The sequence below is a fragment of the Electrona antarctica genome (assembly GCF_951216825.1).
Source record: "Electrona antarctica genome assembly, chromosome: 20".
In the NCBI taxonomy this organism is placed as follows: Eukaryota; Metazoa; Chordata; class Actinopteri; order Myctophiformes; family Myctophidae; genus Electrona; species Electrona antarctica.
The window spans coordinates 7,294,993-7,313,268 of NC_136801.1; the positions used below are offsets into that span (position 1 = coordinate 7,294,993).

Here is an 18,276-nt window from a genome sequence, read left to right on the forward strand (position 1 = left end):
TGTGTGTGTGTGTGTGTGTGTGTGTGTGTGTGTGTGTGTGTGTGTGTGTGTGTGTGTGTGTGTGTGACTGTGTGTGTGTGTGTGTGTGTGTGTGTGTGTGTGTGTGTGTGTGTGTGTGTTTGGGCTTGGCCAGGCTGCAGTGATCTCTCTCAGGTTACCAACACACAGGAAGGCTCTGAGCAATAACAAAGGCCTTTCAAAGGAGCTCCTCAGCAGGTTAAGATAAAATGTTTTCACTGGAGCTGATAAAAAGCATCTGCAGCTTAAATGAACAGGCACTGGTATTAATACTGGTATGTGCAGTGCACACTGACTGACGAACACACACACACGCACACGCGCACGCACGCACACACGCACACACACGCGGGCACGCACGTGCACGCGCACGCGCACGCACACGCACACGCACACACACACACAGGTAAAAGAACGAGCCCACTAAGAACATACAGTACACTGTGTGTGTGTGTGTGTGTCCAGTCTAGTAATGACAGAAGCACCTGTGTGTGATTCAGTGTCAGCGATACATCCCAAGCGCCAATTGCGTCCATAGTGGGGAACAGAACGTGGATAGGGTTCGTTACCAAACCACCACCAAGCACACTTATTATGGTGTTATGGTACACTGTATACAGCGGCCCCTCTCTTCTACTCCATTCTGCCCATGTTTCTCTAACCAGACACTAGGTATGTTAGCATGCAATGTGTATTTAGAACAGTGGTTCTCAAAGTGGGGTACCCATTGCCCCCCCCCCCCCCCCCCCTCCTGGGGGTCCCCAACAAAATGAGTAACAGTTTAACCACTTGAACCCAATTTCATATTGCTATTCAAAAATAGCAGATGTACGATCAGCATATTTCCTTTTTTTTCGAAATCAGATGGGGGGCCAAACAACACCTAAACATTTTGGAGGTTTGAGAACCACTGATTTAACCAATAGAGGGTATGCGCATGCATAAAGTGAATGGTAGATCGAGTGACAAATCGACTTGCAAAGTGAGTGACAAAGTGAATTTAATGTTGTTTAAAGTCATTTCATTCAATCAAATAGGACTTTTCTGTGTGGATGTATGGGCTGTCGAGGCCAGAAAGTAGTTTTTTGTCACTCAGTAGGCGTTCCTGCATAACTTCCGGGCATGATGATGATGTCACGCGCATACCCTCTATTATGAGTGGTCTATATGAATACCGGAGGCTCACCTGGAAGCCCTGGATGCGGGCCAGGTAGTCCAGCTGCTGCGCGGGCTGCACCGCGCCGCCGCAGGGAGGGCCGCCCTTCCCCTTCAGCCCCCCCAGGGCGGTGGCGTCGCCCGCCGAGGCCTGGCCGTTCAGCAGCAGCTCGCGGGCCATGGCCGCCGTGGGGTTGGTCGAGGGGGAGGCGGAGGAACCGCCGCCGCCGCCGTAGTACGGGGTGTGTCCCGGGGGCAGCGGGGCGGAGGAGCACGGCCCCATGTCGTTTTGGGGGTTCAGGTAGCCGGGGCCTCCTCCGGGGCCCAGGGCCCCACCGCCTCCACCTCCGCCCTGCTTCCTGCTGGCCTCCATCTCCTGGTACACGTCCGGGCTGAGGTGGAGCAGACCCTTCTGGGCTGGAAGGAGAGAGAGAGAGAAATGAATCATTAGAGCCCCATTGATCATTACCTGTGAAAATGACATGCAAACACATTCCACCGTCAGTCAGTACCACAGGAAGTCAAAAGTGTGGGTATTTTTTGTGTGTGTGTGCGAGCGAGCACATATTGGCTCCTAAGCTGGCATTCCATCACCAAACGTAGATGACAGTTTCATGTGGTCTGGCAGTTCCAAGCACTATCAAAGTGTCTGCTGGGAAATGCACACACAGCCTCTTTCTGTCCTACGCACACACACATGTATGCCGCACGCATACGCACGCACGCACGCACGCACGCACGCACGCACGCACGCACGCTCGCTTGTTCGCACGCACACACCCCAATATCAGAGGAGCAGTGACTTCATCTTCCTTGAATCAGGAGAAGTCTTGGTGTCAGCAAACTGGGATCCTGATAAAGCCATAATGCTCCTTTCAACAGCAGAGTCTCAATTGCAAACAGGTTGCTTTCATCGCACGTTTATCAGACCGACTCCTCTGCTCTCAGGATGTTTCCAGTGGCCGGGCGTGTGCTCCAGAGACTGTCGAGGAGGATATGGGGATCTGTGAGGGCGAGCGAAACCTCAGTGTCTGTCTGACTGTCTGATTGTCTGGCTGGCTGGCTGGCTGGACGCCTGCGTCAGAACGGGATGGATCCAGGAGCGCAGAGCTCCTGGCGAACTGGACCGAACAGCTCTCCAGAGCCGTGTTCGACGTCCAGACCCATCGGCTAAATCTCATTAAGTTTATGTTGGCTTCCTCCGCTCCGAGACCCGCTGATCTGAAACGCTCATGACAGGTGGAAGGAGGAAGCGCTGTGGTTGAGGTCCGGCGCTTTCATCGCCCTGTGGTCTGGACGGAGGAGGAGGAGAGGAGAGGAGAGGAGGACGGAAAAGGACTGGGAGCCAGTTCTGATGGAGGAGGAGGAGGTGGGGATGAGTGGATGTGAAAACCATGCAGAACCACCAAGCCCTGCCAAGGTCACCAGAGACAGGAAGAGCAGCTGTGTGTGCGTGTGTGTGTGTGTGCGTGCGTGCATGTGTGTGTGTGTGCGTGGACCAACAGCTGGAAGAGAGCGCTTGGAGTGAGCGCATGACTGACAGGCCACTTCCTGTTTGAATGAGAATCTCTCTCGCACGCACGCGCACACGCACGCATGCTCGCACGTACACACACGCACACGCACGCATGCTCGCACGTACACACACGCACGCACGCACGCACGCACGCACGCACGCACGCACACACACGCACGCACGCACGCACACACACACTCCGAGAACAAACACGACTTTAGCACAGTTCAGCGTATAGTGAAACACGGGTGTGGGGGCGGGACACTGCTCTACACCGTCTAGTCTCACATTTCTGGGAACCTGCGGACAGTATTTCCTTAAACGAACAATAAAGGTTGCAAGTTGTTCCAGGGCAACAGTTGATATGTTGAAGGAAACAGTGCTCACACCACGTCCACGAGATTACTTCATAATAAAATACAACAAAGTACCAACAACACGCCAGCAATGACACAACTGCTAGGAACTCTCTCTCTCCTCTCCCTCTTTTCTCCCAATCACTCGACGACAACTTTCATTTGAATTACAACTAAAGCTTGCAGGCCTGCTGCGCTCTGAACACACTGCGTCGTAAAAACTTTAAGGTGTTAGCCAACATGACATCAGCCATTTCTGTGTGTGTGTGTGTGTGTGTGTGTGTGTGTGTGTGTGTGGGGGTGGAGTGGGGTGGGGGGTGCAGTCAATGTAATCCATGTGAGTGTGTGTTTCTGTCTGCCTAAGTTAAGTGAGGGTGAGTGCATGTGTGTGAGAGAATGTTTGCATGTTTGCACGAGATCATGAGCATTGAGTTGGACTAAGCTGGAGAGAGAGAGAGAGAGAGAGAGAGAGAGAGAGAGAGAGAGAGAGAGAGAGAGAGAGAGAGAGAGAGAGAGAGAGAGAGAGGGGGGGAGAGGGAGAGGGAGAGGTAGAGCGAGTTTGAAATCAGTGTGTATCCATATAGTGCTGGATCCAGCCAGTTTCCAGGGGTCCCACCCAGACTTGGGGTCCGGTGGGCCAGGGGAGGCGCTGGAGGGAGGCCAGAGCCTGAGCATGAGTCTGATCGAAAACAGATAGGGCCGGAGCCCAACGCTATAAATCACCACTATGGAGCAAGACCTTCACATACTTCACACACACTGCATGGACACACACACACACACACACACACACACACACACACACACACACACACACACACACACACACACACACACACACACACACACACACACACACACACACACACACACACACACACACACACACACACACACACACACACACACACACACACACACACACACACACGAACAGACAGACATGCACAGCAGGAAATGAAATGTGGCAACTCAACTGAAAAGCCCTGCTGAAATACCCATGGGAACAGAGGAGAGAAAAATCACTCTCTTCTTATTCCCTTTTTTTCCCACCCTGTTCTTTCTGTTTTCCACCCTCTCTCTTCCCTTCGTCTCTGTGCTGCTCCATTTGCCACAGCGCTGTGACCCTCTCCTCTCCCACAGCTCCAGACAAGGTAGAGGACAGATTCACTCCAATGTACAAAAGAGGCGTCATTTCACTAGCGTTGTCGGTGCACTGCATGCATGCATGTGCAGACGGAGGCAAGGGCAGAGGAGAGAATAGCACAGAACACCTTACTTAAGTTCCAAGAGCTTTTTTTCCATGAATATGATAAACACCTCATCCCAGTCGACTGTCATGTTCATGAATTGGAGATGCCAGTCTCCACTACTTCGCTTTGTCTGTGTGACAAATTAGCATAAGGCTACAATAAACATTGTTTCACGAGCACCACCTCTTCATCATGCTCAGATCACAGGCTAATGACACGGCTTATTTGTGCAGCATACGTTGTATATCTTTGGATTTTCATTCAAATTCTGTTCATGGAACGTAATAATAGGTTAAACAAAAGCATCTTGCATTCACTCATGTCGATGAAACCACATGTGCATAAACACACCCACATGAACACACACACACACACACACACACACACACACACACACACACACACACACACACACACACACACACACACACACACACACACACACACACACACACACACACACACACACACACACACACACACACACACACACACACACACACACACACACACACACACACACACACACACACAACTTGAACGAGCTGTAAATGGTGTTTACGCAAAAAGCATTATTTGGACATTAGCAGCTGTGTGAGCGTTGTGTGGTTTGTTTAAAGAGGTAATTAGCAGATAGTTAGGCTTCGCGCAGGGAGGGAGAGACACTATGACTGAGGATGGCCCCGCTCCAGACGCGCGCCGCTCTAAGCCAACAGTGGGAACAATTATCACCAAATAAGGAAGACTTCGTTTCCCAGGGGCCTCTGCTCAAGAGACATGGGGCAACGACTAGAGCCTGGGCTACCATAGCAACCATGACCTCTAAAACAGTTTATCCAAAACTAATGGCAATATATCCATGCACGTAAATTTAATGATCTATCTTCCAAAAACTGTGTAAATGACTTTTATGAGCACTATATAAGTTGAGTGGTTGTGGCGTGTGCTCTTTTTTCCTCATCTGGATACATGAACAACATGCACAGAGAAATTGTTCCCAGTCATTAATGTCTGCTTTGTACTTTTCAACATGGGAAAGTTGAAACATCCATTCCACTTTCCAGACTGTAGCTGGATAGTGTGTGTGTAGGATTTACGTCGTTCTGCCAAAGCACCACCATTAGATAGGAGTGACGACAGTACATTCAAATCTAATAAAGGCTATCGGTTTTGTTTTTTTCTCTCCGTGCCGCTCCACATCTATCGGACTATTTTATTTGTCCACTAAAGTTCTTTCCAAAATGTGTTATTCACGTCGCCTGTGTCGAATGAGAGAGACAGAAGGAGAGAGAGTTTGGCAACGCCTCACAGTGTGTCATTTCATCAAGCTGGGCCACGAATTAAGCTTAGTCATGGCGAGGATGATAAAAGTCTGCTTAAGACTCACCTTCATCGTGGGATTAGTGCGTACTTTCAAAGTTCATTTAGGTGTAATACTCACAGAGAACACAGAATTAACTTTAAGCGAACAGACGGAAAAGCCTGTCGAGGCCAAATTCCCAAGATCTGCGAGATTGTGGCCGTTACAGTGGCGAAATGATGAAAATAAAGAATGCTGCGTCTCAAATAGCTCTGTGGGGTTAAGGGCGAATACAAGCGGCCGAAATGAGTTTTCTTCGACGGGTGGCTGGCATCTCCCTTAGAGATAGGGTGAGAAGTTCAGTCACACGAGAGAGACTCGGAGTAGAACCGCTGCTCCTTCGCCTGGAAAGGAGTCAGCTGAGGTGGTTCGGGCATCTGGTTAGGATGCCTCTCGGGCGCATCCCTAGGGAGGTCCTCGACGCACGTCCCACTGGGAGGAGACCCCGGGGCAGACCAAGGCGCATTTGGAGGAAACACATCGACTCACTGGCCTTGGAACGTCTCGGAATCCCCCAGGAGGAAGTCACTAATGTTGCTCTGGAGAGGGAAGTCTGGAGCACTCTGGTGGAGCTGTTGCCCGCGCGACCCGACTACGGATAAGCGGTTGAAGATGGATGGATGGGTTAAGGGCATTTAATTTTGATTGTGGACCACACGGTACACTTTAGAATGGCAGCACTTCACAAAGAGAAGCTGTTTCCTACCAAACTGTGTTCAGGCACTTCTCAGTCAAGGGTTGGTTGTTTGTGATGGAATCGCTTGTCAAATACCCTCAGTTATCATGTTCTAAATGTCCCTTCGTGTTTTTTTCGTTTATTTCTCACACAAAGTTCTACAATAAAACATTGTCTTTGTCTGGAGTGGGTATTTGTTACTCAAATGAGACAACTGATGGGGCTCATAAAATCTCTCTCTCTCAATGTTCCACTAAGCATCACTTTTTTTTTTTTTTTCTAATTTTTATCCCACGATTTTGTAACCCATTTTTCACCCCTGTGTCAATGATCTAATGTGATCCTGGGCTCTACACCCCCTCCGCCAACCTAGTCCCCATATATGGGGGACATGGGGAGAGCAACGGACTTGAACTCATGCTTCCTTCATGCCTGAGTGTCCAAGTTGCTCCTTTACACCTGACAGGGGGGAGTTTCCCTGGTTGGACGTAGCGCATGGAAGGAACACGTTATTCCAACCAGTTTCTTTCCCCTCCATCAGGCGCCCCGGCTGGACAGGGGGAGGCAGTTTAGACACCAGGATTACTGCATGTTTTTTGTGAGGGTACCTACCCTAGGGGACACGGGGAGAACATGCAAACTCCACACAGAAAGGCCCGTTCGCCAACCCCGCCTCGGGTCCACTAAGCATCACTAAGTATGTCCCTGCGACATACTAGCGGCATGTCCAGTGGGTGTACTTCCACATCAAGCTCTCATACTACAGAAACAGGTTCCTGCCCTATGGGCCTCATGGCTCGGCAATGCTTACTTCTTAATATAAGTGTCTCTGTGTGTACGTACATGTGTATGTATGTCTGTAATCCACATAACTCGAGAACCGCTTTCCCCTCCGACTTCAAATTTGACACACGTGTTCCACACCACCACATAACAGGGAGTGCAGTGACCAGGATCGCCGGTTGTCCAGAACCAGCACAAAAACCTCTGCCCGGGCTCTGGACAGGGCCCCTGCCCACTGTGCCCAGGCTCTGGACAGGGCCCCTGCCCACTGTGCCCAGGCTCTGGACAGGGCCCCTGTCCACTGTGCCCAGGCTCTGGACAGGGCCCCTGCACACTGTGCCCAGGCTCTGGACAGGGCCCCTGCCCACTGTGCCCGGGCTATGGACAGAGCCCCTGCCCACTGTGCCCGGGCTCTGGACAGGGCCCCTGCCCACTGTGCCCAGGCTCTGGACAGGGCCCCTGCCCACTGTGCCCGGGCTCTGGACAGGGCCCCTGCCCACTGTGCCCAGGCTCTGGACAGGGCCCCTGCCCACTGTGCCCAGGCTCTGGACAGGGCCCCTGTCCACTGTGCCCAGGCTCTGGACAGGGCCCCTGCACACTGTGCCCAGGCTCTGGACAGGGCCCCTGCCCACTGTGCCCGGGCTCTGGACAGAGCCCCTGCCCACTGTGCCCGGGCTCTGGACAGGGCCCCCTGCCCACTGTGCCCGGGCTCTGGACATCTCCATATATTATATGTACTATATATATATATATATATACAGCTCATATGTAATTTCATGCAATTACTATCAGAATCACTTGTATAGTTATTAGTTAGCCATCTACTCCAAATTGTACATTGTCTCACATACAGTACTCACGCATATGAAACTGATATTAATCATATACTGTATGTATATGGTATATACTACTGAGTATTTATAATGTTAGATTTTGAGTTATGTTCATTTAACTAATTTTGGACGGAAACCCCTTTTGGTGTTTTAACTAAGCATTATGTTATACTTTAGCTATAGAAAAATAGCAGATCTACAAGCTCATAGCGCGCCACCGAGTGGCGCGCTACGAGCTTGTAGGTCTGCTATTTTTGAAAAATCGTGAAAATGCGGCACAAATCTTTGAATATATATTCTTTCAGAGGACTTTTTTTTTATTTCGACGTCAGGCCTAAATGGGTTAAATGTATTTATTATTGTATTTTGTTATAATGCATTGTATTTCTCCTTTAGTCTTCTCTCTCCCCTGGTGTGGTAGGCACACCCACACAGTTGCACAGAGACTTAAAATGCGCACCCCTGCACACTCACCCCTGCACACTCACCCCTGCACACTCACCCCTGCACACTCACCCCTGCACACTCACCCCTGCTCACTCACCCCTGCACACTCACTTGCACTCCATCACTCACAAGCATCCACTCATTCATTCATCAGTACATTTACATTGTTTACACAGTGTCTCTAGGTTCTGATTTGACGCCCAGGCAGAACGGAAGGGAACACAACCATACATCCTCAAGGACCAGAGAGGAAATAAGCTGTCAGCTTGATTTCATTTCTACCTGCTTGTACAGCAAGCTGGTCTAGATTTTACTTGTGGATAAATGGCCGTGGCCGTTATTTTTTTGATTGGTGTATGTTTATTTTATTTACCCTTTTATTTTATTTTTTATTTACTTTAATCAAATGTGTATTTATTTGGTATTATCTATTTAGCTTTTTTATGTGTTTTCTTTCTTTATCATTAATTATCGTTATTATTAATTTCTTTTACTTTTTATATAATTTTAATCAAACATACTGTACATGAAAACGAAAAGACTAAGACAATACATACAACAAAAACAAAACAACACAAGACAATAATACATACAAATACACACAAGGGGAGATGTCTGCCTCTCTTCGATAGATATTGATGATCACTGTACAAGTACCTCCAACAGGTGCATCCACTTCTACAGGCTAAACAGATTTAACTGAGAAATCCATCTAAACCAGTTGTCTTTGAAGACTTCCACTTGACCTCTAAAGCTGAATGTAATTCTCTCCATAATAGAGCGTCGCAGTCCCGCCCCCTACCAGGGCCCAGGAAATGATTCCCTGTTCATTTTCCTCATAGACTTTTCAAAAAGTATTTATTTAAAGACCTTTTAAGCCTCGTACAAAGCCAACTCGAGTCGTGGCAAATCATGACAACAAACACAATTTTTTGGGCCAGAATTAGAAAGAAGAAAAAAACGGCAGTTTCAAACACTTTTTTTGTTGTTTTTCTTCTTTGTAATTATTTTATTGCGTTTGTCGTCATGATTTGTCACGACTCGAGTTGGCTTTGTCCGCGGCGTAACCGTCTTTAAATAAATACTTTGTGAAATGTCTATGGGAAAAATGCACTGGGAATCATTTCCTGGGCCTGGCGTCGTCATGAAAGGGGGCGGGACTGCGACGCTCTATAAATATACCATAGATTAAATCAATCCATCCATTTATGTAGTTGGTATAACATTTGTAAGCCACTTGTTCGTTATTATTCATTTCTAATATATAAATCAAATTGATTAAAAAAAGGAAGGCATCATATCAGATCATACATGCATATTTAGACTCATCACCATATGGGTATGAGTGTGTGTGTGTTGTGTGTTGTGTGTTGTGTGTGTGTGTGTGTGTGTGTGTGTGTGTGTGTGTGTGTGTGTGCGCATGTGTGTCTACGTCCGTGTATATAAGTGACCGAGTGTGTTGTGCGTGTGCGGGCTGCGTGCGCGTTAATCCCGAGTGAAAGCCTAGGTCTATGCACAGGAAGGCAGCGGGGGGGCCTCCCTGGGGGTCCCTCCCCCCTGGCTGGCCTGTAAGCCTGGGTGAAAGGAGCGGCTCCCCACGAGGACGCATGGCCGATTAAGCTGACAGTCAGTCGCCCATTGACCAGTCACTGAGATTAAACGGCAGGCCATCTCCGCCACTTGAATCACCTGCGGGACAGAGGGAGGGGTGGACGGACGGAGAATGGGACAGGCAAGGACAACGGCAGAGACGTGCGGATACTCACTGTTGCTTGTCGGTTCGGTAAAAGGCGCCTTTTGTCCGTTCCAGCCTTTGTTGTTGTCCATCTGTAGCCATGTGAGAAGAAGAAGAAGGGGCGGGAGGGAGGGAGGGAGAGGAGGTGGGGGTGGGGGTGGGGGGGTTAAGAGAGATGTTTGAGTTCTTGAACAAACAGCTTCTTCACGCACGTCAGACGAGTTCCTTCCTACTGTTTGGACCACAAAGGGGACGAGCGTCTCAACAGGAGATGCTTGAGCGCGGCTAGTGTCTGTCTAGGACAGCTACCTAATTAGAGAGGAGGGCTTGTCAATACCCACTGAAAACACCCTATTCACTCTGGTACTTTCACGGTGTGAACAGACACACACACACACATACATGATGGTGGCCATGTGGGGAGATAGGGAAAGCAAATAATCTCTGACGTGTGTGACAGCTGATGAGAAGACATGGCGGTAAACAAGTGATTCCCCCCCCACCACCCCCCTCACCCCCCCACGAAACATGTCTCTGGCCCAGATCCCCAACAATCCCACGGTGGGAATGCAGATCAAGACAGAGCTCACAAAGAGCCAGGAGAGAGAGAGAGAGAGAGAGAGAGAGAGAGAGAGAGAGAGAGAGAGAGAGAGAGAGAGAGAGAGAGAGAGAGAGAGCGCTAAAGAAAGACGTATCTGAAGAAACAGGAGCTTAGCTAATGCCAGTTGATCGCTCCAAAGAGCCCAGGGTTGCCTGAGGATCTTTGGCTGTAGAGAGAGCTGGGCCGTCCCACCAGGACTAGGTCTTATAGAGACATCCCCATAGCTGTCAAGCCGATACCCAAGCATACATCAGCCACTGACACCATTCTTCTGCTATTGTTCTGCCCAAGGGCCGCCCTGAATAAAGAGAGATGTAGCCTCTACTGCCAATAACGTCTTGTGCAAGTGGCAGTGAATAGTGGTGCTCACTGGTGGTACAGACCAGTCAAAGTTATCCCAAACCATCAGTTTACCATGTGCTGGCATTACAAGCAAATGGTGATTTAAAAGAAAAATCATAATTATTGCAAACAAATGTTTTTTTGTTTTTCCTTTATTTATCCAGGGTAGGTTCGCTGAGCAAGAACGCTATTTTTCCAGCAAAGCCCCAGCTTCATAATCATACAGTTACACACTTCAAACATGGCCTAAACCAAAAGGTTCTCAACATTCTAACCACCGCTGCTGCCCCTACTAGTGTCCTTAGAATGCAATTAAAAACCTTTCAATACTGTGCAGGAGATTTACGACGGAAGTGATGATGGCGGATCCCCAGGACACTGACTTATACCATTCATTTCCTAATGCTTCAAAGCATTATGCAGTCTGGAACATGCACCTCATGTCATCTCCATAACAGCTTAACCCATTCTGGGCAGGAACCCCTTTTGGTGTTAGCATTATGCTATGCTTTAGCTATTGAAAAATAGCAGATCTACAAGCTCATAGCGCGCCACCGAGTGGCGCGCTATGAACTTGTAGGTCTGCTATTTTTGAAAAAACGTGAAAATGTGCCTCAAATCTTTGAATATGTTACAGAGTGAACATTTTAACTCAAATCTTTGCTTCTGGGGAGGTCCCTGGAACAACATATTTTCAGATGGGGAGGGAGGCTTATTACATATCATTTTTGTGGTGCTTGACATGAAATATTGAGCACCACTGATACAGAAACATAAGGTTTTTCAGAAAACTGTCAGGATTTAGAATTTAGTTTTAGAAGATTTTAAATTTTGACGTCAGGCCAAAATGGGTTATGTCAAAGCTAGCTTGTTCATATAACAGACGGAGGGGAGGCAGGCTTAAGAAACGAGAGAGAGACACAATTCTATTAAAGTGAAATATGTCTTTAAAGTTATTACTAAAAAAGGGAGGTGTGGTCTCTTGTTAGTATAAGCTTGTGTGAGGCTATAATTCATGCAGTCGTTTTGCTTAGCTGTTCACTGCAAATAGCATACAGTACTTCGTCTATCTGTATAGGTTGGAAATACAAGAAGAATTCTCAACAACAGACAGTGGATATCTAACTAATGACCTGTCTGGGGATAGACGGATATTCTGCACACAAGTTCCAGTTATGAAACAGAATCTTCAATGTGCTAACGTGCCGAAATGATGGTGGTGATCAATGATTCAATGGAGAACGTACACAGCTCGGAGGAGCTGATTCAGTTACATAAGGCTGAGCATGTCCTCGGGGCTGCAGCTCGTTACGACTAATAATAAGACGATGTTCATGGTTGAAATGGACTCTGTGGTATAGACTACAGAGCATGGCACTGTACTGTGTGAAAAAACAGACGAGTGGTTGGTAGAGCTGTACAGATGTAATCTACCAGTAAGTGTGTGTGTGTGTGTGTGTGTGTGTGTGTGTGTGTGTGTGTGTGTGTGTGTATGCGTGCGTGCGTGCATATGTTATAGATATCGTAGGGAGTCTACTAGGGCATTAAGCAACTAGTCGACTAGTTTACTAGTCGACTAGTAAATCCACTAGTCGACCTTGTTGGTACTAGTTGACTAGTTGATAAGAAAAAAAGGAAAACAAAGTTTTTTTCCCCCCGATTTTGTAGGCCTCAAGATCAGGTAGATTATAGTTATAGTCACCAATGTACATAGTTTTTAAATGTACACATTTATAAAAAAAAAAAAAAAAAAAAAGATTATTTTTACACATAATAGGTAGTTAAACAACTAGTCGACTAGTCGACTAGTAAACTAGGCAACTAGTCAACTAGTAAAAATGACTATAGAAGTGAATGCCCTAGAGTCTACCCAGCACGCCTCAGCCTAATACGGCTAGTCTGGTGCATCACAGGAGCAGGAACAGGGAAGGGCTAGACACTGGAGCAGCTCAGACAGTTAAAGCCTTTTTTACTCAGGTACTACTAGTACAAAGAATGACTGATGTTTCCATCTTGCGTTCATTTTCGTTACCACCGTTGTAAAATTGCTTGCTCAGGGTGGGTCAGGCTCTAGCAGGGCCGGATCTACCATATGGGCACTTTGGGCACGTGCCCAGGGGCATTTTTTTTTTTTTAGCTCCACAGAAAATTTCCCTGCTAATCCGAATGAAATAAATGGTGTCTAAAAAGATTAGTGTTTTATTGTTGGTGAGAAGGGCAGCTGAAAAGTGCAATTGTGTGTAAAGCAGCAACAATGCGCTAGATTGGCTGTCACTCTGGGGGGGGGGGGGGGTAGGCGACCAATATAACGTCATAAAACTGCCCCAAAACGGCTCCAAAACAGCAAAAATGTTGCACGCGCGTGAAGGGGGGCCCTTCGAGCTTCAGTGTCCTGGGGCTCAGAGGTTTTAATCCGGCCCTGGGCTCTAGACTTCATGTAAAGTGTCTTGACTCTTGAGACAACTTGTTGTGATTTGACACTTTAATACAAGTTTTATTGAATTCCCTTTAAGATAAGGCTGTAGTAGGCAGTGCAAGAGTAGGACTATCTAACAGTAGTATTACTAATGTGAGACACATGTGATGTGATATCTTTACATATCAGTTTAACCCATTTTGGGCGGGAACCCCTTTTGGTGTTAGCATTATGTTATGCTTTAGCTATTGAAAAATAGCAGATCTACAAGCTCATAGCGCGCCACCGAGTGGCGCGCTACGAGCTTGTAGGTCTGCTATTTTAGAAAAATCGAAGAACGACTGACATAGAAACATAGCTTTTTCAGAAAACTGTCAGGATGTAGAAGACATTTTTAGAATCTGATCTCAGGTCAAAATGGATTAATAATCCCTCGCTCATTCAAAGTTATGCGTCCATGTATCAGAGCTCTATGGTTATTGACGACTGTTATCTGCCGTCCAATGAGCAGAGACATAAACAAAAGACAGGAGGCAAGACAGGAGGCAATGGTTTTACGACATTCTTACAGGATCAGTAGTATTTCAAGATAGTAATAAATCATAGGCTGCATAGGCATTTAATTTAAATAAATGCTTCTATTTTAATATCCGCTTCTCCTTTCCCCCCCCTTATCCTCACCGCTTATACTATTGAACTTCATAGAAATGTAATCTAAATGGTGTAATGTTCATATGAGTGTCATTGAGATGAAATTGGATGGATTGTGATTGCGATAAGTGTGCGTGCATTGTGAACCTACGTACCTACCTAGTACAGTTGGAGGCCATCGATATTGTCCTTTTCTTTTTGCTGAGGTTTGCGTGATCTGCGCAAAACCCCTTTTGGTGTTTTAAACATTATGTTATAATTTAGCTATTGAAAAATAGCAGATCTACAAGCTCATAGCGCGCCACTCGGTGGCGCGCTATGAGCTTGTAGATCTGCTATTTTTGAAAAATCGTGAAAATATTTATTTCAGAAAACTGGAGGATTTAGAAGGATTTTTTTTAAATTTTGAGGTCAGGCCTAAATGGGTCAAATGATAAGGGACAATATCGGTGGCACCCAACTGTATGAGTGAGTCAAATTGGATGGATTGCGATTGCGATAAGTGTGCGTGCATTGTGAACCTACGTAGGTAGGTATACGTAGGTAAATACCAATAATGTGCTGTCTAAATAGTAAGGAAATGTGTATGCTGTCACTACGCCAGAGTAAGAACCAACTAAAAGCTGGTCTGAGTGCAGAGCACCAAGCTGCGTAAGGTGCTCTATGTTTGAACTACCGTTGATGGTTTTGACGTAGTGAATTAATTAATCCAGACCTCCCGTTGACGGGATTGACGTCATTGTTTTATTCCCTATAATCGGGGGCTTTGTTTTAAATTTTAAATGACGACGGCCAGATTCGGTCCATCAGGACTGGGTGTCTAATACTATATGTGACTAAATTTGACTGAGGGACTGCCATTGATTTTTTTTGAATTTTCGTTTTTTCATGTGAAAGCAGGGAATCATAGCTTCATATTGACATATTGGTTGTTCAGTTTGACCCACCAGTTTTGGAGACATGGCTTATAGCAGGGCTACTCAACTTTGGATGGCCCAGGGGCCACTCAGCAAAATGCCAGAAGTCCAAGGGCCGCAAGCCCAGGGGTGAAAGTGGCTTTCATTTCTTACAGGATCTCCCAGAAATTTCATTCTGCGGCGACACCAGGACGCGCCGCGAAGCGGCGCGGCCAAAAAAATTTTGGGGTTTCTAACCCCACAGTACCCCTGAAATGCATAGAAAACTGCTTTTTTTTGGCACAGCCAATAAAAAAATTGGGGGTTCAAACCCCACAGTACCCCTGAAATGCATAGAAAACTGCTTTTTTTTGGCACAGCCAATAAAAAAATTGGGGGTTCAAACCCCACAGTACCCCTGAAATGCATAGAAAACTGCTTTTTTTTGGCACAGCCAATAAAAACATTGGGGGTTCAAACCCCACAGTACCCCTGAAATGCATAGAAAACTGCTTTTTTTTTTTGATGATAGCATCCTTATTTTTAAAATCGGCAAACAGTGACTCACTCGCGTCCAGCCAACATGTTTTAATGAGCTCTCCTTCAGTGAAAGGTCTTTTGCTTCTCGCCACATTCCACGCCACTTTGTATGACGCCTCTGTAATTCTGTCACTCTCTTTACAGCTGACTCTCAGCGTGTTTTGTTGCCCACGTAAGGCTGCAATAAGTGAGCGTATTTTATCCTTTCTTATGTTGGTACCTGGTGGGTATTCGTCACCGAAATCCCCGTGAAGTGTGGTATGGTGACGCTTAATATTGTCACATTTTGCGACTGCAATTGGCCTCTGACAAAGGAGACACACTGGCTTGTTGTTTATTTCCACGAATGCAAACTCTTCTTCCCACTTCTCCTGAAACACTCTGTGCTCATCTGCTAGTTTTCGTTTCGCCATGTTGCTGCAGCCTGTTTACATGCAGCCTGTTTTGTTTGCGCGCCCTGTGACTTGTTGTGCACTCACTTCCTCGTATGACGGCGCTGCGTGCCGAACGCGAGCCGATCTACAAATTATCAACGCGTTGTGGATACACTACTTGTGGACTTGTAGATCGACATGAATGAAGACAACTCGCCCACTTTTTGTCAGGTAGAGTAGAACAGCTCAATAGCTTACACATGATCGCCCTCTTGTGGTTAGAAACGCTAGAAATATTTTTTCTACATGCAAAAATCTTTGTATTGGCATTATCATGACGGGCCGCACAGATCTGTTGGTCGGGCCGCATGCGGCCCGCGGGCCGCGGGTTGAGTAGCGCTGGCTTATAGAGTAATGTCTTGCAGAAAACAGCGAGTTAAGAAAACAGGCTTGAAAGGTTCACTTCTGTGGTCTCTAACATTACACCTAGCTACATGTTTAAGCATTTATTTCATATTTACATGTCGATTTCAGCTCGGACACTTATTTCAGACATGCTGGAATTTGCGCGATGGCAGTCTCTCAGTCAAATCTGGTCACATATACTTGCCCCGTTAAAATAAATTAAAATCATGAATAGAGCTGGCGGAAGGCACTGAAAGGCTGCTATTGGGGTGGCAGTCCAAGGGTTAAGACCAGCACACCCAAGGGAACTAAATACACAAGATTTGGCAATTAGACAACATGGGTGCTAGGTGTAAAGAATAAAAATGACATCTGTGTTTGTTGGAACATTGCGATGTGCTTTGCGCTGGGCAGAAGATAGGGCCCATAATGTCTCTCTTCAGAGTCTGTTTGTGAGCCTATTCCCAGCCTCACAAACTGAAACATTCCTTCGGTAGAGCAGGACCATTTCAAATCTGACATGCTCCGGCCTCTAGGAAGAACGCGCCGGCACTTTACATCATACATTACATTACATCATACATTACTGTAGCTGAATCATGAATATTAGTAGTCTAGCTGAGTGGTCTTGCTTCACCACATTCAAACCTCTGTAAGCCTTCATTTCATTTGGCATAACAAATTGCTGTTAGAAGCATGCCTAAAGAGCAATAATATAAACACAGAGGCCATGCATTAAAACAAAGTACAGTGAAATAGAAGGTCTATTCCTCAGCGGGTGCTCTGAGAGGAATACGCAACAGGCCTCGGTAAAACATGTGCCAACACTTCCCACACATACAAAGGTGCTAAAAATAAATTGGCTTAATAAATCCGGGTCCAAATAGACCTGAAGACAGGTATATAAGCCAGTCATAAAATAGTGAGCGTTGGTGTACTGCACGGTGTAGTGAGGCTGTAAAAGTGGATGTTCTTAATAGATCCATACCTCAGTGGGGGTCTGAGGGAGAGTGGAGGCCTTGTATCCCAGTTGCAGAAGCATGGCCTCAGCCGCATTGCGCTTGGCCACCTTCTTGTTGGGTCCAGTTCCCGTGGCAACTTCGCCACTCACCTTCACCTGCACGCAAGAGCGACCCCACACACACACACACACACACACAGAGAAAGAGAGAGAGAGAGAAAGAGAGAGAGAGAGAAGGGCATTAAAACTGACTGGAACTTCTAACTTTGAAGTCTAACAAAGTGTCTTATGATCTCATTCCAAACATGCAAGGTGTCGATGGATCAAACAACGTCTGATCGACACTCCGGTTACACGGGTCATTTTGCAGAGCCTATTCCCAGCCTCACAAACTGAAATATTTCTTCAGTAAAGCAGGACCATTTCAAATCTGACATATACTCCGGCTTCTATGGAAGAACGCGCCAGCAATTTACATCACGAGAAGTGGCTCAGACTTGAAAGTTAGTTTGTTTTTCGTCGGTCTGAGACATTAAATCTGTCCACGCATAATGTAAGCAGATATTTGCAAGAGAATATCAAACGTCATTATGTTAGGTAAACAGACAATTACACTGTACAAATACCGTTCTCCGGGAGCCGGGCCCTGAACAGCACAGGCCTCCATGCGTTCACTCAAGTGGCCTTGACAAGGTCCCTAAGTGCTCCTCTGACAAACTCAAGTAGGCCACAAGATTTATTATGGAGGAAAGATTCAATAAATTAGTCAAATAAACAAAAGCTCCATTTCAGTAAATAAAAAAGTCATCAGCCCCGTAAAAGCCATTTGACACAAGGTAGGGAGAGAGAGTTTGCCGTATAACCACTGCTGGTAGAGTCAAACAAAAGGCTCGCGAACAGAGACTCATTTGAGCCCGACTGCCTACCGAGGGGAACAATGTGGAAATTTTAGAAGTGA

General features: G+C 46.7%; 1 protein-coding gene across 1 annotated transcript in view; it reads right to left on the bottom strand.

Annotated features, from left to right (window-relative positions):
- The window catches only part of stau2 (staufen double-stranded RNA binding protein 2), a 149,518-nt gene that overhangs the window by 63,974 nt on the left and 67,268 nt on the right, over positions 1 to 18,276 (bottom strand). The window contains exons 9-11 of the mRNA XM_079489301.1: positions 17,346 to 17,474; positions 10,164 to 10,224; positions 1,205 to 1,590 (exon numbers count right to left, since the gene is read on the bottom strand). Coding sequence (XP_079345427.1) covers positions 1,205 to 1,590; positions 10,164 to 10,224; positions 17,346 to 17,474 — 576 coding nt within the window. The remainder of the gene's footprint in view (positions 1 to 1,204; positions 1,591 to 10,163; positions 10,225 to 17,345; positions 17,475 to 18,276) is intronic.